Below are 24,894 nucleotides of genomic sequence, written 5' to 3' on the forward strand. Positions count from 1 at the left end.
ATTTTATAGCAATGATTATTTGAGGAAGTCAGATTTTTTTTTTTTTTAAGTAGAAGCTAGGACCAGCTAGAGAAGGCTAAAAATTATCTGTTGACATGAGCTGGACACTGTTAGTATTTTTCAGATTATGAATGATTTAGCCCATAGAGTTATCTAAATGGAAGAGTAGTATTACAGAAAAAATGCTCCTTTGGTCACAGAGCCCTGTATTAGGATGCTGTTACACAAAGCCAGAGAACATGTGCCTGCAGGGACTACAGGAGAAGGGGCTCTCTCAAGAGTTCAATGAAGTTACACTGAGACACAGCATTTCTCAAGTCCTTTGGGGAAAAGAGCCAGGCACACACAATGCTCAAAGACCCCCAACAGTCACCCAATTGATCGTTAAGATATACAGCTTTATTCAACAAGAAATTGTTTTTAAATAAACACTGGTGCAGGGCACCTGGCAAGGTCAGCCAATAGAACACATGACTCTTGATCTCAGGGTCATGGGTTCAAGCCCCTTGGTGCCTCACTGTGAGTAGAGATCACTTAGAAATAAACACTGGTGAAATGTAGAAATAAGGGGTAAGTATTTTATTTAGGTTAAGTCCTCTTAATTCAATAAAAGTCATTCAAAGTTTACTCTAAAGGCAAAAGATTTATCATACCTCATTTTTCACTTCCATGTTCTTAGTTTCAAAAGGTGATTTACTATCTTCACGTTTGTAGAAACTGAAATAAAGCAGCTGATTATAATACTTCTAGTACAGAGCCAATTAAGAGTACGGGCCACAACGATGTTAAATGCTCAATCAATAGAATCCAAAAAGGGAAAAACAGCTTCTTCCAGAGAGAATCACAGTAGTAACAAAGCAAAACAGTCCAAGGCTGGCTATGAAATGGTTTACCCTGTACGTGGGCTTGCCGCCTCTTTCAAAGCCACCTAATTAAAAGGGATATATACAGCCACGATCTCCCAAGTCCCAGCTTCCCTATCTGCAAAATGGAGATAATCCTCACACGACCTCAACAGTTTTGAGGATCAAATGAGGTCATAGATGGAAACTGCTTTGCAAACTGGTAAATACCATGCCAGTAGGATTTTTGTATTTTAAAATCACAATTCGAGAGACATTGTGAGAGCTCTACCTCATCAAAATTCAGGAAAGAATACATGATTACATAAAAGTAAGGCATTCTAAAGCTTTCATCATTACAAACACAAACTCACTTTAAGTTCTAACTGAATACGTACCATCTAATAAAATTATATTCATGAAAACTCAGTCCTAAGTCTGTAGAGCTGTTCATTTCAGATTTGCTTTTATGTTTGTTACACTTCAATAAAAAGTAACTTCTACCTAGTTATTGCCTGCTTACCTCATTTGATCGTTACACTATCAAAACAAAAAAACCACCTTACTTTTAATGAAGAAGAAAATCGCGCTTACTTGTACTGAACGGGTTTGCACACGATGCTGTGTGCTGACCAGTCCCTTCTCTGGCATGCTGTGGAGCAGTAGTACGTCTGCTTACACTGTGAGCACCTCAGCGACCCTATAGAACACACCCCACAACCACATCGCCAGTGTTTATTCCAAGTATTTGTTGCTGGAAGCAAGACATTTTCAAAGACCAGACATATCAAACACATTCTATTAATCACTTCAAGATCACCTGAGGGGCACCCGGGTGGCTCAGCCGGTTAGGTGTCCGACCTCGGCTCAGGTCATGATCTCCCAGTTCGTGAATTTGAGCCCTGTGTCGGGCTCTGTGCTGACAGCTCGGAGCCTGGAGCCTGCTTCTGACTCTTTCTCTTTGCCCGTCCCCCACTCGCACTCTCTCTTTTATTTTTTAAAAATTCTTTTAAAGATTACTTGAAAAGGATTATGCTGTTTATGATTAGGTGTTAAGATTAAACTTTCAAATCCCTCTCAAATTGCAAATAGGAATGCAAAGATAAATATGAGAGGCAGATAACTAACCTTCCTAAAGTAGAGCCCAGAATACATGTTTGTTTTTTTTTAAATTTTTTTTAATGTTTATTTATTTTTGAGACAGAGAGAGACAGAGCATGAACGGGGGAGGGGCAGAGAGAGGGAGACACAGAATCCGAAACAGGCTCCAGGCTCCGAGCTGTCAGCCCAGAGCCCGACGCGGGGCTCGAACTCACGGACGGCAAGATCATGACCCGAGCCGAAATCGGCCGCCCAACCGACTGAGCCACCCAGGTGCCCCTAAAAAAAGCAATCAAAGGAAACAGAAAATGTGTGGCCATAAGAACATACTTGTGCAAACAGACTGACGTGGCTTATTATCTTGTGCCATTAAAAAAGTACAAAACAAAAACTAATCAAGAGAATCACACCCAGAAAAACCCAGGAAGTTTTTTAGATAAAGTATTAAAAAATCCTATTAGTGGGGCACCTGGATGGTGCAGTCGGTTAAGCATCTGACTCTTGATTTTGGCTCGGGTCATCATCTCACGGTTCATGAGTTCAAGCCTCACATCAGGCTCTGTGCTGACGGCACGGAGCCTGCTTGGCATTCTCTCTCCCCCTCTCTTCCCCTCCCCCATTCATGCTCATTCTCTCAAAATAAATAAACTTAAAAAAATTTTTTTTAATCCTATTAGTATACAGGCAGAAAAAAAATATGTCATCTAAAAAACCAAGACAAAGTACATTACGAAACAACAACAAAACCTGGCTGACTTCGAATGCCTCTTCTCTAAAAGAGATAGAAAAAAACACAAAGGAGCTAACTATGCAAATAGCCAGTAAGCACATGAAATACTGCTCACTGATCACGGGGGAAATGCAAGGTAAAACCACAATGAGATACCTCTATACACCCAGGAAAAGGGCCAATATTGAAAAGACTGACAACACCAAATAACAAAGATGTGGAGCAACCAGAATTCAGTACCACTAGGAACATAAAATGAAACACCTACTTTGGAAAATGGTTTGGCTGTTTCCTCTAAAGTTCAACATATACCTACCCTTTGACTTAGCAGTTGTACTCCTAGGTATGTACCCAAGAGAGATGAAAACCTATGCTTACACAAGGACTTGTGCAAAAATATGTAGACCGTTCTATTCATAACAGCCAAAGCTAAACACAAGCAATCCAGTGATATAGTCATACAAATACTACTTAACAAAAATTACAAAGAACATAGATTAATCTGAAAAATATTATTCTAAATGAAAAAAAAAGCTTTACACAGAGGAGTCAATACTGTAAGATTCCATTTATACGAAATTCACAAGCTGGAAAACTACTTTATGGTGCAAGAACAACTGTGGTTGCCTCTAGCAGTACAGAGACTGGAAGGGATGATGAGGGAACGTTCTAAGAAGACAGAAATATTCTGTATCTTGATAGGGTCTGAGTCTGTGCATGTCAATATTATCACAAACAAAACTATAGAAAATAACAGGTGAAGAAGCGTCAAGAGTGCAAAGGTACGGACAAACAAGAACTTTAAGATGTTGGTAGCTGCCGAAGGTGAGATGCGTATACGGTACACACACACACACACACACTACTGTTTACATTTAATAAATTTTAAACTTTCCATAATAAAAATATTTTTCAGGGGCACCTAGGTGGCTCAGTCGGTTGAGCGTCCAACTCTTGATTTCGGCCCAGGTCATGAAGTGATCAGTTTAGATCTAGAGCACATGAGATTGAGCCCCACACCAGGCAATGTGCTTAGCATGGAGCCTGCTTAAGATTCATTCATCCTCTTTCTGTCTCTCTCTCTCCCACTCCCCACCCCTCTCCCTTGCTCCTGCTCTCTCTCTAAAATAATATATATTGTTTTCAAATGTGTGAAAAAATAATCCAGACACCAGAGGGAAATATGCTTACCAAACAGGCCACATCGATGGCAAGTTGTTGATCGAAAAGGAGGTCCTAAGGATCTGAAGAGTGCTGAATTATTTATGGACAAGGAATTCCCAACCAACTTGTGCGTTTTTTTTGACTTTGCAGGAGGCACATTATTGCTAGGCTTCTATTAAGAGAAGAGAATAGCAATATTAAAACTTGGTAGTACTTTTTTTTTTTAATACTGTATTTGGGATTTCCTCTTCTGAGAAAGTCAGGTAGATGTACTTTTCCCTATTCCTCCCATTAAGTCCAACTAAAAAACCCTGGACGTTTATGTAAATAAACATAAGCTGACTTTGACAGAAAGCAGCAGACAGGCTAGGAAACTTGGGACCCAGAGAACAAGGCAACGAGTTTCTTGAGTTTTCCTTTTCTCTCATACACCCCAGACAGGGTGCTGGAGAAGCCAGCAACCCAGAAACGCCAAATGGTACAAACAATAAAAGCCCCAACAAAAAGTCTGCTCTCTTTAACCAAATGACCAGGAAACAGGCAGCACAGCAATACAGAAAACGTTCATCAATAACTGCTCTCCCCTAAACAAACACCACGGAAAAAAGCTGTGGCCCTGTTCTAGTGTAGGGAGCTGGCACTTCATCCCTGGGGTCTCCCCATGAAGACCACATGGGGAACCTGGACTTCCACCCGGCAGGTACGAGTTCTCCCCCTCACCACCATTATTGGGGGAGTGGAAGAGAAGGCCTTGTGGACAATGAGGACTTCTCACCACCACTCAAGAGTGACGAGGGTCTCCAAACTCTCCCACCGCCTCCAACTCCCCACCCTGGCCCGCTTACTCTCTCCCCACTCTACCTGACTTCCACGTCAGTCAAGAGGCACTCATCACTCCCAGCCATGGAGGAGGTATCCCATGAGGCCCACAAGGAGTCAGGAACTCCCACCCTCACCCAGAAGGAAGGAAGAGCATCCCCTTGAGTGTCAGAGGTTGAGTAGGGAACCTGGACATCTACTCTCACCTGGCAGCACCCACCTTCCTCTGTGTCAGAGGAAGCCAGCTAAAACAAAGTTTAAATAAGATACGGCATTTCATTAACATAACGCCCCAATATGCCAGGTTCAATAGAAAATACCTTGCCATACTAAAAAACAGGAAAATCACAACAGAATGGGGAAAAAAAAAAGACGTCAACATCAAGATGACAAAGACGTCTATTTGACAAAGATTTTTTTATTTTTTTTAACGTTTAGTTATTATTGAGAGACAGAGAGAGACAGACTGTCAGCAGGCGAGGGGCAGAGAGAGAGGGAGACACAGAATCCCAAGCAGGCTCCAGGCTCCGAGCTGTCAGCACACAGCCCGATGCTGGGCTCAAACTCACAAACTACGAGATCATGACCTGAGCCGAAGTCAGATGCTTAACCAACTGAACCACCCAGGCACCCCTATTTGACAAAGATTTTATAGCAGTCATAAGTAATAAGCAATTATGAGCACACTTGAAACAAATGAAAAGAGTCTCAGCAAAGAAATGGAAAATATAAAGAAGAACCAAATGGAAGTTCTACAACTGAAGAGTAAAAGAAGAAATATTTTAAATGCAATTAGCAGAATGGAGGGGACAGAGGAAAGAATCCATAAACTTGAAGACTGAACAATAGAAAATGCCTAATCTGAACATCAGAGAAAAAACCTAGTGGAGGAAAAAAAAAAAAAAAAAACTAAATTAACAGAGTCTCAAAGACCTATGGAACTATGACAAAATATTTAACATTCATGTCTTCAGAGTCACAAGAAGGAGAAAGAAGGCAGAACTGAAGAAGTCCTGGGATGCCTGGGTGGCTCAGTCAGTTAAGCATCTGACTTCAGCTTAGGTCATGATCACAGTTTGTGGGTTTGAGCCCCAGGTCTGGCTCTGTGCTGACAGCTCAGAGCCTGGAACCTGCTTCAGATTCTGTCTCCCTCTCTCTCTGCCTGCACCCCCAACTCTCTCTCAAAAATAAACAATTAGAACTGAAGAAGTTCTCAAATTAAAAAAATGCCCCAAAGTCACATAATTTGGCAAAAGATAAAAATCAACAAAATCAAGAAGGTGAGCAAATTCCAAGCCAAATCAAAAAAATCCACACAAAGACACATCTTAAGTCAAATTCTTCAACCTAAAGACAAAAAAGCTTAGCAGAGAGAGGGAAAGCACATCTTACCTATGGGGAAAAAATAATTCAGATGAGGACAGATTTCTCATCAGATACCAGGAGAACAGAAGGAAATAGCACAACATTTCTCAAGTGCTGAAAGAAAAGAACCATTAGCTGAGAAACTTATCTAGGAAAAATATCCTGCAGAAAAGAAGAAATCAAGACATTCTTGAATGAAAGAGAACTAAGAATTTGTCACCAGCAGACCTATCCTATAAGAATGGCTGGCTAAAGGAAGTTCTTGAAACATAAAGGAAATGATAAAGGAAAGAATGCTGGAACAAAAGAGGAGGAAGAACATATTAAACAAAAATACAGTAAGTACAACAGACTTCTAGAATAGAAGCATTTGTGAAGCAAAACTAAACTGAAAACAGATCATCAGAACTTTAACATCCCTCCCTCAACAAGGAATAGAACTAGACAGATCAGTAAGAAACAGAAGAACTCAAGATCACCAACAACCAACAGATTCTGTTAGACATTTATAGATCATTCTGCCCAACCACAGCAGAATGGACATTGTTTTCAAATGCTAACAGAACGTATACTAAGACCATATACTGGGCCATAAAACAAACTTAAAAGATTTTAAGACATACAGAGGATGGTTTTCAACCAAAGTAGGCTCAAATTTGAAGTAGCAGTAACAAATAATCTGCCAATATTTGAAAATTAAACAATACACTTCTAAAGAACTCATTAGTCAAAGAGGAGGTCTCAAAGGAAATAAAAAATGCTGAAAAAAAAGAAAATATGACAAATCAAAATTTGTAGGACACAGTTAAAGCATTGCCAAGAGGGAAATTTATAGCACTAAGTTCACGCGTTAGAAAAGAGGAAAAGTCTTAAATCAATAATCTAAATTCCCATCTTAAGAACCTAAAAACTAAGAAAAATAATGCTCAAAGCAAACAGAAGGAAACAATACAGACAAAAACAGAAACCAATGAAATTAAAAATAAAAACTTGGGAGAAAAATCAATGAAACTAAACCTGGTTCTTTGAAAAGATCAATAAAATTGATCTCACAAGACTGTTTGAAAACTAAACAAGACAGAAATGATCAGTATCAGGAATGAAACAATGTGTATCTTACTATAGACCATGAAGACAAATATGATAGTGAAATACTTTGAACTCTACACATATATATCTCATGATGTAGACAAAATGGACCAATTCCTCGCAAATCACAAATCACCACAATAGCACATAATTTGAATAGTCTTATAAATATTAAATAAATTGAAATAATTTTAAAACTCCTAAAAAATAAATCTTCATACTTATCTGGTTTTCACTGGCAAATACTACCAAATGTTTAAAAAATTAACACCAGTCCTATACAACCTCTTTTTCAGAAAGTTAATATTCCCTTTGCTCCCCAACCATACAGAGACAGTAAAAAAGAGAAAATTACAAACATTGCTCATAAAAACAGATATAAAAATCCTTCTCAAAATGATACCAGATGTAATTCAGCAATATATAAAAATAATTATACACCATGACAAAGTGGAGTTCATTCCAGAGATGTAAGGCTGATTACGTTTATTTCTTTTTTGAGAGGAAGACAGACAGCACGCAAGCACACACACACACACGCAGAGGAGTGGCAGAGGGGGAGAGACACAGTCTTAAGCAGGATCCATGCCCAGTGCCCAGCCCAACGCGGGGCTCAATCTCATGACCCACATCATGACCCATCATGAGATCGTGACCTGAGCCAAAATCAAGAGCCAGATGTTTAACTGAGTCACCCAGGTGCCCCAAAGATTATTTTAAAACATCAACAAAATCCACCAAATTAACAGTCTAAAGGATCAATTATCAATGAATGAAGAAAAAGCATTTAGAAAAACTCCACACCAGGGCACCTGGGTGGCTCAGTCAGTTAAGTGTCCAACTTCGGCTCAGGTCATGATCTCCTGGCTCCTGAGTTCGGGCCTACATAAGATCTTCTGTCTCCCTCCGAAGCCCTGCTTTGGATCCTCTATGTCTGTCTGTCTGTCTGTCTCACAAATAAACATTAAAAAAAAATAAAAACTCAACACTGATTCACGATAAAAACCATCAAAAAAGTAGAAATAGAAAATTTCATCAACTTGATAAGGCTCATCTACAAAAAGCCTACAGCTAACATTACACTTAACAGTGAAAGACTCAATGCTTTCCCACTGAGTTTGGAAATAAAGCAAGATATTGTCCCCACTCTTATTCAACACAGGGTTAGAAGTTCCAGCCAGTGCAATAAAGCAAAGAAAAACAAAACAAAAAAAAAAAGGAAATATAAAGCACATATATTGAAAAGAAATAAAACTGTTCCTCTTTGCAGAAGATAAAATTGCCTATATAGAAAATACCGAGGTATGTCTAAAAAAAAAAAAAAATCCCTAAAGTGACTTCAGCAAAGTCACAGGATACAAGAGAAACATGCAAAACCATATTTATATATATTAGCCATGAACATGACAACACATGGAAATAAATAAAATAGCATTTACAATCACTAAAAAAAAACACCTAGGTGTAAATATAATAACATGTGCACAGAACTTATAAGCTGAAAACTACGAAATGAAAGAAATCAAAGATCTAAGTAAAAATGAAGAGAGAGATTATATTCATGGACTGGAAGATTCAACACAACAAAGATACCCATAATCCTTAAGTTGATACACAGGTTTAATACAATTCCTATCAAAATCTCAGCAAGACTTTTTGCAGATATGGACAAGATTATCCTAGAATGTATATTGGAAGGCATATGAGCTACATACAAGCTAAAACAATCACGAAGAAAAAAAAAGCGTGGGGCGGGGGGACGCCAGAGTGGCTCAGTCAGTTAAGTGTCTGTGCAGACAGCTCAGAGCCTGGAGCCTGTTTCAGATTCTGTTTCCTCCTCTCTCTGCGCCTCCCCCGCTCGTGCTCTGTCGATCTCTCTCAAAATAAATAAACATTTAAAAAAAAAAAAGTGGGAGGAATCACAGTATCGAACTTCAAGACTTACTACATAGCTCCAGTACTGTATGGTATTGTGGGAGGAATATATAGATAGGTCAATGGAAAACAAGAGAAAATCCAGAATAGACCCACACAAATATGCCCAATTAACTTTTGATAAAAGTACAAAAGCAATTCAGTGGAGGAAATACATCATTTTTAACAAACAGGGCTAGAGAAATTAGACATTAAAAAAAAAAAAAAAAAAAAACCTTGACCTAAGTCTCACAACTTTAACTCAAAATGGACCACAAATCTAAATGTAAAACTATAAACCTTTTTGGGAAAAAATTTTTTTTTTTTTTTCCTGAAGCCCAAGTAGCAAGAGTTTCTAGACTGGACACCAAAAGCATAATCCATAAAAGGAAAAATAGATCAGGACATCATTAAAATTAAAAACTTTTGCTCTGCTAAACACCCTAGTAAGAGAATGAAAAGACAAGCTACAGACTGGGAGAGAACATGTGTGAATCACAAGTTTGACAAAAGACTAGAATCTGGGATATATAAAGATCTTTCAAAACTCAGCAGTTAAAAAAATAAACAATCCATATTAGAAAATGAACAAAAGGTATGAATAAACATTTCACCAAAAAGGATATACACATGGCAAATACATACGTGAAAAGGTGTTTATCATTAGCCATTAGGGGGAGCACAAAATCACGATGAAATATCACCACACACCTATGAGAATGGGGGCGGTAAAAATACAACCACCGCCAAATTCTGGTGGTGATGCTGGATGCAGATTTTCTCAGTGCAAACATACAATGGTATAGCTATGCTAGAAAACACTTTAGTAGTTTCTTAAATATGTGATACTGTATGATCCAGAAATTATACTCCTGGGCCTTTGTCCCAGAGCAAAAATAAACAAAAACAAAAAGCTTATGTTCACATAAACCTTGCATGTGAATATTTAGAACAGTTTTAGCTGGAAGAGTCAAAAACTGGAAACAATACAGATGTACTTCAACATGTGAATGTTAAACCATGGACTACTACTCAGCAATAAAAACAGAATTATGGATACAACAGCCTAGATGAATCTCCAGAGAGTTATGCTGAGTGAAAATACCCAATCCCAAGAGGTTACATACTGTAGGACTCCATTTATACAACATCCTTGAAATGACAAAACTGTGGATGTGGATTAGATTTAGTGGCTTCCGTGGATTAAGGAAGTGGTAAGGGCAAGAGCGAAATGGATAGGACCATAAAAAAAGCATGCAAGGGAATGATGGAAATGTTCTGTATCCTGACTCTATCACTGTCAATCTCCTGGTTGTCCTATTATACAAAGTTCTGCAGCAAGTTGGCAAGTTACCGAAGGGAAAAACGGGGAAACAGCTACACAGGATCTGTATTATTTCTGCATGTCAACTGCGGAGTTGCATTTACAATTGCATGGTAATCTACAATTACCTAAAAAGAAAGAATTGTTTTTAAAAGGTACTAGGTTAGGGGCGCCTGGGTGGCTCAGTCGGTTGAGCCTCCGACTTCAGCTCGGGTCATGATCTCACAGTTCATGGGTTTGAGTCCCGCGTCGGGCTCTGTGCTGACAGCTCAGAGCCTGGAGCCTGCTTTGGATTCTGTGTCTCCCTTTCTCTCGGCTCCTCCCCTGCTTGTACCCTGTCTCTCTCTCTCTCAAAAATAAATAAACATTAAAAAAATTATAATTAAAAAAAAAACAGGTACTAGGTTAAAGAAATGGAAGCTCAACCTTGACCAATACCTGAAAACTGAATAATTCTTCATTAACACAATACAAAGTATGTTTAGAATCTTTTACCCAAACAAAAACACAAAACAGAAAAAAAAAAAAAAAAAAAGTCCTGACACATCACACTACTACTTACTTCTTTGGGTGGTGAATTGTTTGCAACATTTAATGGTGACACTGAGTTTCCTAGAGAGGGAAAACATAAAAGCCAAATATTACTTTGTTCCTAGAAATATATAATACCATAATTAGATATTCAAATAATAAAATTATACCATAATAGCCTTAAAGGTACACTAAACAATCCTACTTTTTCCTAACGATAAAGGATTTGCCTGAAACTTCCTTAAATACCAATCTTCTTACTGTGAACTTTTCTCAATTCACTAAGGCAGCAGTTCTCAGACATTTTTGAACACCAGACTCATTTACACACTTAGAAATTACTGAGAACCTCAAAGAGATTTTTTTTTTTTTTTTAATTTTTTTTTTTTTCAACGTTTATTTTATTTTTGGGACAGAGAGAGACAGAGCATGAACGGGGGAGGGGCAGAGAGAGAGGGAGACACAGAATCGGAAACAGGCTCCAGGCTCTGAGCCATCAGCCCAGAGCCCGACGCGGGGCTCGAACTCACGGACCGCGAGATCGTGACCTGGCTGAAGTCGGACGCTTAACCGACTGTGCCACCCAGGCGCCCCAAAGAGATTTTGTTTATATGGCTCATGTCTGTCAATATTTACTAATACTAGAAATTAAGGGGCGCCTGGCTGGTTCAATCAATAAAGCATGTGACTCTTGATCTCAGGGTTGTGAGCTGAAGCCCCACACTGGGGCTTACTTAATTTAAACTTAAAGCTAACTTAATTTAAAAAAATGTTAAAAAAAAGAAATTATAATTAGAAATTTTAAACTTTTAAAATTAAAAACATTTAAACATAAATTATTACATGTAGACATGGTTGTTTTTATTTTTAAAGCAAATACATTTTCTAAAGCAAAAAAAAAAATTATGGGTAGCACTGTTTTACATTTTGGCACCCATCTTTAACGTTTGGTTTTAATGATAGACTCACATCTGCTTTTGCATTCAATCCACTGTGATATGTTGCTTTGACTGAAGCATATAAAGAAAACCTGGCCTCTCACAGACACATGGTTACAAAAAGGAGAAGTATTTAACGGCCTTCTCAGATAATTATGGATATTTTCCTTTAATATCATGCCAAAACTCAAGGGGTAGGTAGTTTAAGGAGTAGCTGCAAGGTAGAATCTAAAACTTTTTCATAATGTGACACCGAAATCCACTGATTCATCTTGCACCTTGAGTGGATTTATACGTTTGCACTTTGATTCATGAATGCACATTCATTCATACATGTTTAACCTATACGTGACTTCGCAACATCACACACTGGTCATTTGGAAAAGACTGAGAAACTCTGAGTTACGCAGATCTTCCAAATGTGGACGATTTCATTTTACAATAGTGAAAAATTCACGTGTGTTAGTTAACATCCCTCTGCATCTCACGAGGACAGTCTTTATTTTTAAGTATTGAGAAGTTGTCACACAGAGTGGCAGATACAAGCTTCCTGAAATTCTCATTTTTGCTTAAAAGCTCGAATTTTATCATTAGCAACAAAAATACTGTCAGGTGTATTCCTTGAGGCGACAGGCTCACTTTGTTCATTTTTGAGACTGCCAGATCTCTAGATCTGAATAACCAGAGTTTGTCATTCTTTTCAAGTAGAAATGATGTTCAGAGAAAAAAGCTTCCATACAGCTCAGAACTCAATCACACACACGCTCTTCATACTTCGTTATGGAGCAGAAGCTGGGGATAATTCCCATTTTGTTACTACAAATACCTGTACGCAAGGTTCAAGATTTCTTTTTTTTTTTTTTTTTTTTAATTTTTTTTTTCCTTCAACGTTTATTTATTTTTGGGACAGAGAGAGACAGAGCGTGAACGGGGGAGGGGCAGAGAGAGAGGGAGACACAGAATCGGAAACAGGCTCCAGGCTCCGAGCCATCAGCCCAGAGCCCGACGCGGGGCTCGAACTCCCGGACCGCGAGATCGTGACCTGGCTGAAGTCGGACGCTTAACCGACTGCGCCACCCAGGCGCCCCAAGGTTCAAGATTTCGTAATAACTCTTACTGCTTTGTCAAGGACGTACTTTAGTAAAACTGGCATTTCCACCTTTGTCGGTCTTAACTACAAGTGCATAGCGATGAAAAACTCAGTGAGCACTAACCCAGGCTGGTGTCCCTACGTGGAGCTAACAAGCACCACTGGTTTACTCATCTTTGTTTTTGCACCATCAGCGTAAAGTTGGCACAACAAAGGCAGCAAATGATTTTTGAGATTCAGAAAATAGTTTTGACCTCTTGGGAAACCCCGTGCCAGAACTACATCACCATAACATTAAAAGATCGTATCTGATACACATTCATCCAGGGCCCAGCCTCCTTAAAAACCAGGTTTTTAGGACTGAGGACTAAAGGGGGGGAAAAAAAAAAACACCTCATGAAACAATTTAATGTATTAGCTACATTTTTGTGAGCTTTTGTATGCATACAATTTGCATCGTATTTTTTAAATATGGTCAATCTGTAGAGTTCCCATAAAAAGCCAGAGTACAGTATTTCCTTTCTACACTCCTAGTCCTTCAATTGTGGGGGTGGGAGGGGCTCCTCTGGAGATAGACATTCTCTCCTCAGGAATCCTTTCTGTGATGAATCTAGTCAAAGGCAGCTACTTGGCACCTGGTTTTTCCTTCTAGATTAATATTTAAATGCAAATACTACAAGGTGGCCATTTCGTTATTCTGTTAATAGCCCATGGGTGTGTAATTACATACTTGTGATAAGCCAAAGAAACCACCAGAATCAAGAAGTATTAAACCTGTAGTTTCCACTTACCTGTTGGCAACGTTTTCCTGTCTCCTTTGGATCCAGTCACCTCTCTGCTGAGGCTATTAGAGTTTGAAGACACTGAATTGTCTTCCTGACTAGCCAAATACTGTTTGGTTTGCTCACAAAGCAAAAAATTGTTCTTTTTATTTCCATTCTCTGGACTTTTCAACCGGAAGTTAGGGTGGTTAGCATGTCCTCCAGGACTTCTTAAAGAATCACATGGTGGAAGCTTGTTTTCATTTTTCTCAAAATTAAATGGCTCTGTCATTTTATAAGTAGATGCCTCCAAATGATTTCTTGACATCATACTACGCGGCAATGCAACATTCACAGAAGTCTACGGGAAGAAGCATATTTACAAGGCAATTTTTAATTACAAAAGTAGAAGCATTGTACGCCCAGGTGATTTTTTTTTTATATATATATATATGAAATTTATTGACAAATTGGTTTCCATACAACACCCAGTGCTCATCCCAAAAGGTGCCCTCCTCAATACCCATCACCCACCCTCCCCTCCCTCCCACCCCCCATCAACCCTCAGTTTGTTCTCAGTTTTTAACAGTCTCTTATGCTTTGGCTCTCTCCCACTCTAACCTCTTTTTTTTTTTTTTTTCCCTTCCCCTCCCCCATGGGTTCCTGTTAAGTTGATTTCTTTTTATGTAACAGGTAATGCTCCTGAATGATTCCAAAGCAGAGGTAACTGTGATATCACAGCCTGGCCTAAAGGCAAAAGAAAAAAAACAATTCGATTCTCTATCGATAAGCAGAAACTTCCAACTTTCACACAATTCAACCACAGACAAAAAACTAACAACTCAAGAGACATCAAGAATAATCTCAGAGTTCGACACCGTTTCTTACTTTAAAAAGCTTTTGAAACAATAGAACTTTCACATTTTAAAAGAAATATTTCCAACTCAGTGCTTGCAACTTAAAGGTGAAATACAATAAAGGGCATTGTTTTCATCGGGTCATTGCCTACCTTTCTAGAATCCCTCTACTGGCTCCTATTTAGATGGTATGACCTTGTATCTGCTGAGCCCAGCTCCCCAATGGCCACGCCCCTCCGTCCCCGCCTCTCTCATCCCCCAGGTTAGCTCCTTTCTTCCCAGCCATCCTTCAGTTTGCTTCAGCTGACCTCCATGCGATCTGTTTTTCTTCCCAAGGCCTCTGCTTTGATCATCTCCAGCTGCGCTTCCATAAACTGTAACTTGTATCTACTGTTTTTCAGGATTATCTGTGCATCCTTCTCTGAAAAGAAGGTAGCATATTGTTGCAACGTGCCTCTGAAAAACCTCCATCCAGACCTTATGCTGGCTTGTTGTTTTTCTCTTACTCTTAAAGAATACTAAGTGTCCTGCCCAAGGGAAGTAATAAAAGTGGACAAACAACTTTTCTTTGTGTAGTGAGTTACCACCGCTTGTCTATTGACTGCAGGCAAAACTGCCTATCGTTCCAAAACTGCTCAAAAAAAAAAAAAAGCCACAAAAAATTAAACTGGTATGAGTATCATCTAAATGTTGCTTAACATTGTTTTAAATAGAAGATAAAGAAATAGCAGAAAAGTCCTCCTCCTGGTGTCCTAAAATGCCTATTTCATTTCCTGCTTTAAATTAGGCCTAGCCGGGGCGCCTGGGTGGCGCAGTCGGTTAAGCGTCCGACTTCAGCCAGGTCACGATCTCGCGGTCCGGGAGTTCGAGCCCCGCGTCAGGCTCTGGGCTGATGGCTCAGAGCCTGGAGCCTGTTTCCGATTCTGTGTCTCCCTTTCTCTCTGCCCCTCCCCCATTCATGCTCTGTCTCTCTCTGTCCCAAAAATAAATAAACGTTGAAAAGAAAAAAAAAAATTTAAATTAGGCCTAGCCTAATCCATGACGATAGAGAAAAAATAATGAAATAAAAAGAAACACACAGGCACACTCAAAGGTGGGGAACTCTCTGAGGACCAGATCCTGGAAAGATCCCTAACACAAGGCCTGCAGATAGGCAGTCACAGAGAAAGATCCTGCAGCTGCCAGGGAAAGCACACCTACACCGAAGAAAGTTGGACGCGGTAAGAAATACCGTGGACACTGAGTTACAAAAGAGAAGTAACTTCCAGGGGAAACTGGGTGAGGGTAGGAATAGGGAGTAATGCCACACACTCTGTACAAGAAATTTAAAGAATGTGCATTTCCCAGGGTGTGTGGGTGGCGTAGTCAGGTAAGTGTCCAACTGCTGGTTTCGGCTCAGGTCATACTCTCACGGTTCCTGAGTTCGATCCCCATATCGGGTTCCATGCTGACAGTGCAAAGCCTGTCATGAATTTAAAATTTATGGGGCGCCTGGGTGGCGCAGTTGGTTAAGCGTCCGACTTCAGCCAGGTCACGATCTTGCAGTCCGTGAGTTCGAGCCCCGCGTCAGGCTCTGGGCTGATGGCTCGGAGCCTGGAGCCTGTTTCTGATTCTGTGTCTCCCTCTCTCTCTGCCCCTCCCCCGTTCATGCTCTGTCTCTCTCTGTCCCAAAAATAAATAAACGTTGAAAAAAAAAAATTTAAATTTAATTAAATTAAATTTAAATTAAATTAAATTAAAATTTAAAATTTAAAATTTAAAATACATGAATTTAAAATTACTGAAGAAAAAAAATAAAATTACTGAAGAAAAAATCTCAGTCTAACAGAAAAAAAATTCAAGCATGGTCAGTGGAAAACATCAAATGTGACAGAACCAAATCCAAGTATCAGTGATTCAGTCTCAATTAAAAGAGAAAAAGACTTAGGGAGAAAAAGATCCAGCTAAATGCTATGCATAAGCAGCAGAGATAAAACGAAATTATATAGCAATGTTGTAAATAATGGAACTAAAACACATGCTATGCAAACAACCAAAAAAAAAAAAAGGTGGAATACTAATATTAATAGCCGATAAAAATAGAACTCAACGTCAAAAATATCGGGAGTTCTGGGGTGCCTGGGTGGCTCAGTCGGTTGAGCAACTGACTTCGGCTCAGGTCATGATCTCACGGTTTGTGAGTTCAAGCCCCACGCTGGGCTCTGTGCTAACAGCTCAGAGCCTGGAGCCTGCTTCAGATTCTGTGTCTCCCTCTCTCTCTGCCCCTCCTCTACTCATGCTCTGTCTCAGAAAAAAATAAACATTAAAAAATTTTTTTTTTAAATGTCACGAGTGCCTTAGACAGTTGTCAAGATACAGAAAGCAAGTGGTGATATTTTAAATACCACGATGAATACAACCAAAAGCATTCATTTTTCCAATACTGGGCATATACTGGACTAGAAAGGCCACCCCAACGAACTCCAGAAACACTAATGCCATGTTCACTCATCACAGTACACAAACCTCCATCTCAGGTTTTATTTCCCAGGGAATCAGCCTACAATAACTACATTAGAAGATGAAGGGTTCTGGGGCTTTTTGTTTAAAAGTGGTAAAATATCACGAAGAAACTGATAGCAAACATGACTCTATAAAACAAAAACTTACAAGAAATAGCAAACAGGCCAGGAAATAAAGATTAACACATAGGTGAAAAATTCAACACCAAAATTTTTAAAAATGTGATAAATAGTAAAAACATTCGGATACTGTAGCAGACACTGTGATTGACCCAAAAAGGCCATCTTCTACCTCTGATTTGTCAGCTGGCACTAGAGACAACACTGGCCATAATCAATCCTCCTGAGGAGAACTTCCCAGAAAGCTCTGTCCTTTCTTGATGAACATGGACAGGTTTGGATAGCAGGAACCTTCACCCCTTTCTTCCTATAACGCAATCAGGAAGCTTAAATAAGCAAAAGGAAGAACACACACTCTAAGGTTCGTAGAGCTGGAAAGGCAGAGCACCTGGGGTCTCTGGCGGTAACCTGGAGTATGTCAGCTCTGATCTATGCATAGACTTGCTATGGCATCAAATAAACCCATGAGTTTTCTGTTATTTGCAGCACAATTGATAGATACCAATAAAACATGTGAGCAAAAGTCATGAACAGAATGCATAAAAGATGAAGCCTGGTTGATAAACATAGGGGTAAAAACATTCAACCTCATTTGTAATAAAAAACAAAAATTGAAATTAAGTAACTTATTTTCTACCCAGCATGAGCGTGATTAAAAAGGACACTCATTACTGCAGGGAATATAAAGTAATATGTTCTTACTGGGAGACAATTTGAATATACATACATACATACACATATGTACATGTATGTATGTCTCTAAGTATACATTCTTAAGATATCAATGTATTCTTAAAATTTTTTAATGTTTATTTTTGAGAGAGAGACAGAACATGGCGGGGGGGGGGGGGGCAGAGAGAGAGGGAGACACAGAATCCAAAGCAGGCTCCAGGCTCTGAGCTATCAGTACAGAGCCTGATGTGGGGTTCGAACTCCTGAACCGTGAGATCATGACCTGAGCCGAAGTCAGACACTCGAGCTACCCAGGCACCCTGAGATATAGATGTTTTCTTAAAAACATTCCTAGTCACTCATCTGGCAACTCGACTTCTAGAAATCATCCCATTAAAATAATCCTAAATAACAAAAATCCTATTTAAAATGATGAAAAATACTGGAGAAAAAAGTTAACTGTGATGCCATTACTAAATAGAATATTAACGTTACTATTTAGGGTCCTAGTTTTAAAAATATTGTGAAATGTGTTAGAACAGCAAATGAAAAATCAGAAACACTGTATATCCAATATAATGACTGGAAAAAAAAAATAACCCCTGCATGTAAGCATGATCAATGAAATACATTAACTTTTAAAACAATGAGTGTTGTGTAAAGTAGGTTGACAAAGGAATCTTTTTCACTATATATAATTTACCAAATTATAAGAATTACTTTTATAGAAAAAAGCATTTTAAAGATTAAAACATCTCTGGGGCACCTCAGAGGCTCGGTTGATTAACTGTCCAACTTCAGCTCAGGTCATGATCTCATGGCTCGGCTGGTGAGTTACAGCTCAAGCCCTGTATCAGGCTCTGTGCTGATAGCTCAGAGCCTGAAGCCTGCTTCAGACTCTGTCTCCCTCTTTTTCTGCCCTTCCCCCACTCATGCTCTCTCTCAAAAATAAACATCAAAAAAATTTGAAGATTAAAATATCCTTAAAAATTAAAATATTACTATTACATTTAAATTGAGCCTATTTTTCCTAAAGTGTAGTTAATTCTAAACCAAGTAAAGGATCAAGTAATATTTAAACCACAAAAGTAGGGTATAGTCCTCTTCTCAACACCAGTGGGACCCTCAATACACAACATGTAACTCCCAAAATAGCCTTTCCTAACTTTGTCATTTAGTAAGGCTGACAGTCAATCCACAGTCAGTTACTTTCCACCCTGTATTACAGTTAGCTATAGACAATTATGTCCGTCTTCTAGGTTATTTTAAGTAGCTTGAGTGCAGGAACCATGTCGTCTTAAAACCATTAACAAAAACCCCCTGATTTCCCATAGCACCTACCTTGGTGTTTTTGTACAATGAAGTATTCAAAAGATATTTGAATCTTTTGATACAAAACTACTTAAAAGACACTGCTGCACTATTTTCATGACAATCTCGACAGGAAAAATGAAATTCATTATCTGAAATTACATTTGGCAGTCTTAAACAAAGAATTACATCATGTTATGAGGTTTTCTGAAATTTAATAGCAAAACCTCAAGTCTTACATCCACTCTTACAAACTCCAAAAATTAGCCAACAAATTTGACTTCAGGAACAACAGAATCAGTCTTAGACCCAATGTACAAGTGTAAGCAGCAAATAAAAAGGTGAAATATGTAGGTTAGAAAGACACCTCACTTGCCTCACCCTATTCAGGAATTTTCATTCCAACGCCCAGAGCAAATAGTGGTGAAGACCTGTTCTATAACTAGAGGCTTTTAACTTCCTTTAATTTTGGACAGCCAATTGTACTGCATTCTTTTTTATAAAATAATTCACTCCCCCCCCAATTCTGTTGCTGCCCTGTAATCACTACCTTTCAAATATCTGAGATGTCCCACCAGGTCAACTTTCCTCCAGGTCCTTCACCAGCTGATGTAGCACCTTCCGGAGTCCTCACAAGTCTGGACTTTCTCTAGTTCATCAGAAACCTTCATATAGACATGCTTCTTCTAACAGCACAGCACTGCAGATGTGAGCCAACAGCAGGGAGGCAGAATCATACTCCGCCTTAGTTTGAACACTAACCACTTCCACTCATGCTCTAGCTTTTGGAGCGGCAGCCTGGAATTCTGTGAGTACATGTAAAACCTGCAGTTACCTAAAATCTTGTAGAATTTAATTTTTTAAAAAAGTGTTTATTATCGTATTAAAAATGCCTTTTTTGATTTACAATCCTATCGATTCTTCTTCTTTTTTAATTTGAGAGAGAAAGAAAGTGCATGTGTGCACGTAAATGGGGTAGGTGCAGAGAGAGAGGGAGAAACCGAATCCCAAGCAGGCTCTGTGCTTGATCCCACGAACTGTGAGACATGACCTGCGCTGAAATCAAGAGCCAGACGCCTAACCAACTGAGATACCCAGGTGCCCCTACAGTTCTATCAATTCTAACACACGTATTTCGACATTAAAAAACACTTGTAAAAAACCTGCAATTATCCCTACTTGGCTTCATCCTGTGTCAATCACTGGGCATGCTCGAATCTGGAGTGGGCAGACACTATTTCATAATGCCATGCTTCCCAACCTCGGGCTACTGACTTCCGGTATACAGGTACAGAGAGGTATCAGACACTGTTGCAAGGGTCATGAGACCTCATAGGCTAATCTTACCCAGCTGTAAAACAAGCAGTTTCCCCTATAGACAATGTACTATTTTTTACATGCTACTGGTGGCAAGAATTTATAACCATTCCCAAATCCATAGTAATTAGTTATGTATTTCCTTAACCTAACACAAGAGGTTAATTAGGAGGGTCCCCAAATTTATGTTAAAGGAATCACTGATGTAATAAAAGAGCAATGGAATGGAAGTGACTACTGAGAGTTCTACAGGCAAAAATAAGGCCTTAGCTTTGTATTGTAAATTTTGTTCTGGGCTTCATGATTTGACATCAATAAAACATGAAGCTCCCTGAGGGGCAAGCCTTTTCTTTTACTCCCTTGGGATCCCACTCCCCCCCCCCCCCCCCATGTGGCCAGGAGCATCCCAGCATACATCTGCAACCAGTGACAGTAAGCCTTCTCCTTCCTTCCCAGAACACTACAGCCTAGAGGCTAAAGTGAATTTTTACCACTGTGCATTGTCCTTTAATACCAAAAGTACTTGCAACAGATACTGAGCTGTGATTTTCTTTTTCTTCTCTGATGTTTGCTTTTGTTTTCCCCACGCGTTCAGAGAGAATGGCTACTCAAAGGAAACACTCGGTTTTAAAGCTGTGAAACCCAATGGTTCAGCAGAACACAAGTTTTAAATGTAAGCGGGTCAGACCCAAATCTGAGCAAAGGCTCATCTTCCTCTTTCAGCTATGCTATGTCAACCCCAATCACTTCATCTTCTTAGGATTCAGTTTCTGCAAAACGCGGCCAACCTTACTCACTTCCTCATAACACTTACCCATGAGGATTAAGTTTGAGAATGTGTGTAAGACTTAGCACAGTGGCCGGTGTTCACAAAGTGCGTAAAAGGCAGCTATGATCTCGACTTTTATACCACTCCTACCAAGAACTTTTTCTACTCATGAGTAACTACTTTGCCCACTGAAGTAATCTGAGGTTTAAAGTATTCCTATGTCCTTATTCCTCCAGCTGAGTGAGGGGGACCTGGGCGGGTGAACTAACTTGCCAACCATCCCCTCCCCACACCCCCGCGCGCCAGAGCGAGCACCCTTGCACAGCTGAGATGAAAATCCAGGCTGAGATGAAAATCCAGGTCTGATTCCTAGACCGTGCCGCTTCGCATTCAACACCCTTAGAGCTCAATAAGGAAACTAGAAGCACCTTCTCACACTCCAGAGGCCAACCAAGCCAGCGTATTCATAGCAAGGACTCAAGTGCTAACTGTGATTGGCGCCCAGCAGACACGCTACAAACCCTCGCCAAAGGAACCCGGGCTGGCTCACCCGTATCCCGCCCGCTAAAGGCATGGCGCATCTACGTTCCCTACAGAAGGCAGGAAGTAGGGGGAAAGTCTAGGCAGCGTTAAGTGTCGTTTGCACAGGCAGCTTCGAGCTAAACAAAAGCAGTGACTGAATCCACAAACTACAGTTTCTTTTGGAGACCAAACAGCTCTCGAATGGGATCCCAGGGGACATTCACATTTTGGAGGATCACGCCCGTAAGTACTATTTTCTAAACGTACGGCAGAGCCCCCCCACTTTGCCCGGGGGCTCAAGTCTCACGTCTCTCGCCCCTCCCCCACCACAACCTCCAACCCTAAACCTGCCCTTCCCAGCCAAGGCTCCGAGGGCCCCAACACCCTTCCATCCTCTCTCCACTGCCAGGCCCCTTGTGCCCGCTCAACGCCCGACCTCAACGCCCGACCCTAACGTCCAGCGCCCAACGTCCGGTCCCCAACGACTGAAGCCCCGAAGGCCTCACGCAGTCCCTTTTCGCTCCGCCACGCGCCTGGGAACCCTGACCTGGTAGGAGGCAAAAGGGCCGCCGACCCCGACCCGTCTCTGAAGCCCGGCCGTGGTGGCGGCCGCCGGTGCCCGGGAACCCCGCCGCCCAGGTGCGCTTCCGGCATTCACCTCATCTCCGAAGTCCGGCTCGGCGCCAGAGCGGCGCCTGCGCAGTCCGCGCGCACGTGCGCCCCGCGACGCCCCCGCGCGCCCTCCGTGCGCTGGGGAAGCAGAGCTCTGGTCTCCCGGCCACGTCATTGTGCTTCGGTGCTACGTGCTCACGAAATTCTTCTGCGGAGACGCCGTAGCTATTCCGGCTGCTTCTAGGAATGTGGCCCTGCGAACGCGGACGGCGAATTTTGAGCGCAAAGACGCAAACCGACTCCCTAAAGGTCCCTTGAGTCGCATTAACCACTTAAGTCTTGCAAGGTTTTTCAAATTAATCCGCTACCTCTGCCTGGTCTTGGAAACTAAACACAGGTGGTCACTTTTTTCTTCCCCCCAAGTGCACCTGGTTATGTGTTGGTGCTACTTAAATACTTAGAAAACTTTGGGGGGGGGCGGACTAGGGGCCTTTCAAAAAAATTGAGAAGAAACCTGGTACCCCCCCTGTAGTGATCACCAAGTTTGAACATTGCCAATTCACGGTGGATCTTGTCTGCATCTGTGCCCCTCACACACTCCTGTTGTTTGGAAGCAAATCCTGACTTGTATCTTTTTTTCCTTTATAATGGATTTTTTTTAAATTTGTTATTTTTGAGAGCGCGCTAATGGGGGAGGAGCAGAGAGACAATGTTGGAACTCAGGAACCATGAGATCATGACCTGTGCCGAAGTTGGTCCCTTAACCGACTGAGCCACCCAGGTGCCCCATAATGGATTTTTTTTTTTAGAACAGTTTTAGATTTACAGAATAAGTTGAGAAGCTAGTAGTTTCTCGCATTAACCACACCCGGTTTCCCCTTAGTAGGACACATTAGCTACAATTAAGGAACAAACATTGATACATTGTTACTAAAGTCCAGGGTTTATTTAGATTTCCTCAGTTTTTACCTACTGTCATTTTTCTGAGCCAGAATTCCATTCAGGATACCACATTTTTACATTTCGTTGTCATATCACCTTAGGCTCTTCTACGTTATGGCAGTTTTTCCGACTTTCCCTGTTTTGATGACCTTGATAGTTTCCAGGAGTGAGTACTTGTTAGGCACCTTGTAAGATTCCCCCACTGTCAGTTTCATGTTTCTCTCATGATAAGACTGGAGTTAATAGGTTTTTGGAAAGAAGGCTACAGAGGGAAAGTGCCATTCATATTGCATCATACCAAGTGTACATCCTTGGATGTGATTCATGACAGTTGATGCTTTCCACCTGTAGAGTGCAAGATCGTGTCCCTCAGGTCAAATTGTGATGTAATCAGGAAAGCAGCCAAAGCAGCCAGTATAGACTGGAAGTACCGAGGGGTAATAATCTGTAAGGCCTGGAAGAATCAGGAGCTGATGATCACTAGCACTAAAAGAAACCTGCAAAGGCCCAAGTTGATTAAACTTCTCTTAAAAGGGAGGATTTCTGCAGCAAACTGCCAGACTCTCTGGGTGTTGACCTTTCCTCATCTGACCGCCTGCTGCCAAAGGCTCTGCCTGAGTGATCTCTAAACATAATAGAGACCCTCAACTTTTTGAACATATTAAGCAGTAGGTGCCTAGAGCTGGCCCAGAACCTACCAAGTCTTCATCTTAACTGTGCTCACACACTGACTTTTTGTTCATTAACTTCTTATCCTTATCGTATCTCGTTTGTTGCATGACTTTATATCGTACATGGTGTGATGTGTAGGAAGCCAAATTAAACGCATAGAGATCTCATTGAGTTTAGAATCCTGAATCTGCTTTACGGTTACATTAATCTCGCTTTATGATGGAATAAAACTGACATTGTAGAAAGACACATTTCATACATACCTTTATAACATGCTTGTGACACCCCCCCCCCCGACTGGTGGTGTTCCTCAGGTTTCTGTACTCTAAAGTTACTTTTGTTTTCCCTCTCTTTGCATATTGTACACTTTGGAAGGAAGTCATTATACACCACCTACACCTAAGAAAGAGGAGTTATGCTTCCCCTCTTTAAGGACTCTCAGCACAGAGACCAATGTGGGACTCAATCCCACATATTGAGGGATCATGACTCAAGCTGAAAGCGAGAATCAGACGCTTAATCTACTGAGCCACCCAGGTGGCCCACTAATAATTTCTTAATATCATAAAATTTGTATTTAAAATTTCCAGCATCTCACATGATTTTTAATAATTATGTTCAAATCAGGTTCCAAACAAGATCCTCTATTTGTATTCAGTACTATACTATAAAAAGAGATTTCCTTTTTTTTAATTTAGTTTATTTTTTCTAACTTGTTTTGAGAGAGAAATAGCAAATGAGGGAAGGGCAGAGAGAGGGAGATAGACTCCTAAGCAGGTTCCATGCTATCAACGCAGAGCCCGACACAGGGCTGGAACTCATGAACCATGAGACCATGCATGAACAGAGCCGAAGAGTTAGACGCCTAACCAACTGAGCCACCGAGGCACCCCAAAAGAGATTTCCTTTTAATGATTTTCTTGCAATTTAT

General features: G+C 40.5%; 1 protein-coding gene across 1 annotated transcript in view; it reads right to left on the reverse strand.

The window, feature by feature from the left end:
* TDRD1 (tudor domain containing 1) overlaps positions 1-22,524 on the reverse strand; it is a 47,415-nt gene extending 24,891 nt beyond the window's left edge. Inside the window, exons 1-6 of the mRNA XM_030334877.1 lie at positions 22,396-22,524; positions 13,699-14,029; positions 10,911-10,960; positions 3,865-4,009; positions 1,437-1,542; positions 654-717 (exon numbers count right to left, since the gene is read on the reverse strand). Of these exons, the coding sequence (XP_030190737.1) occupies positions 654-717; positions 1,437-1,542; positions 3,865-4,009; positions 10,911-10,960; positions 13,699-14,029; positions 22,396-22,524 (825 nt within the window). The remainder of the gene's footprint in view (positions 1-653; positions 718-1,436; positions 1,543-3,864; positions 4,010-10,910; positions 10,961-13,698; positions 14,030-22,395) is intronic.
* Positions 22,525-24,894: the final 2,370 nt, after the last annotated feature.

This window comes from Lynx canadensis, chromosome D2, assembly GCF_007474595.2.
Source record: "Lynx canadensis isolate LIC74 chromosome D2, mLynCan4.pri.v2, whole genome shotgun sequence".
In the NCBI taxonomy this organism is placed as follows: domain Eukaryota; kingdom Metazoa; phylum Chordata; class Mammalia; order Carnivora; family Felidae; genus Lynx; species Lynx canadensis.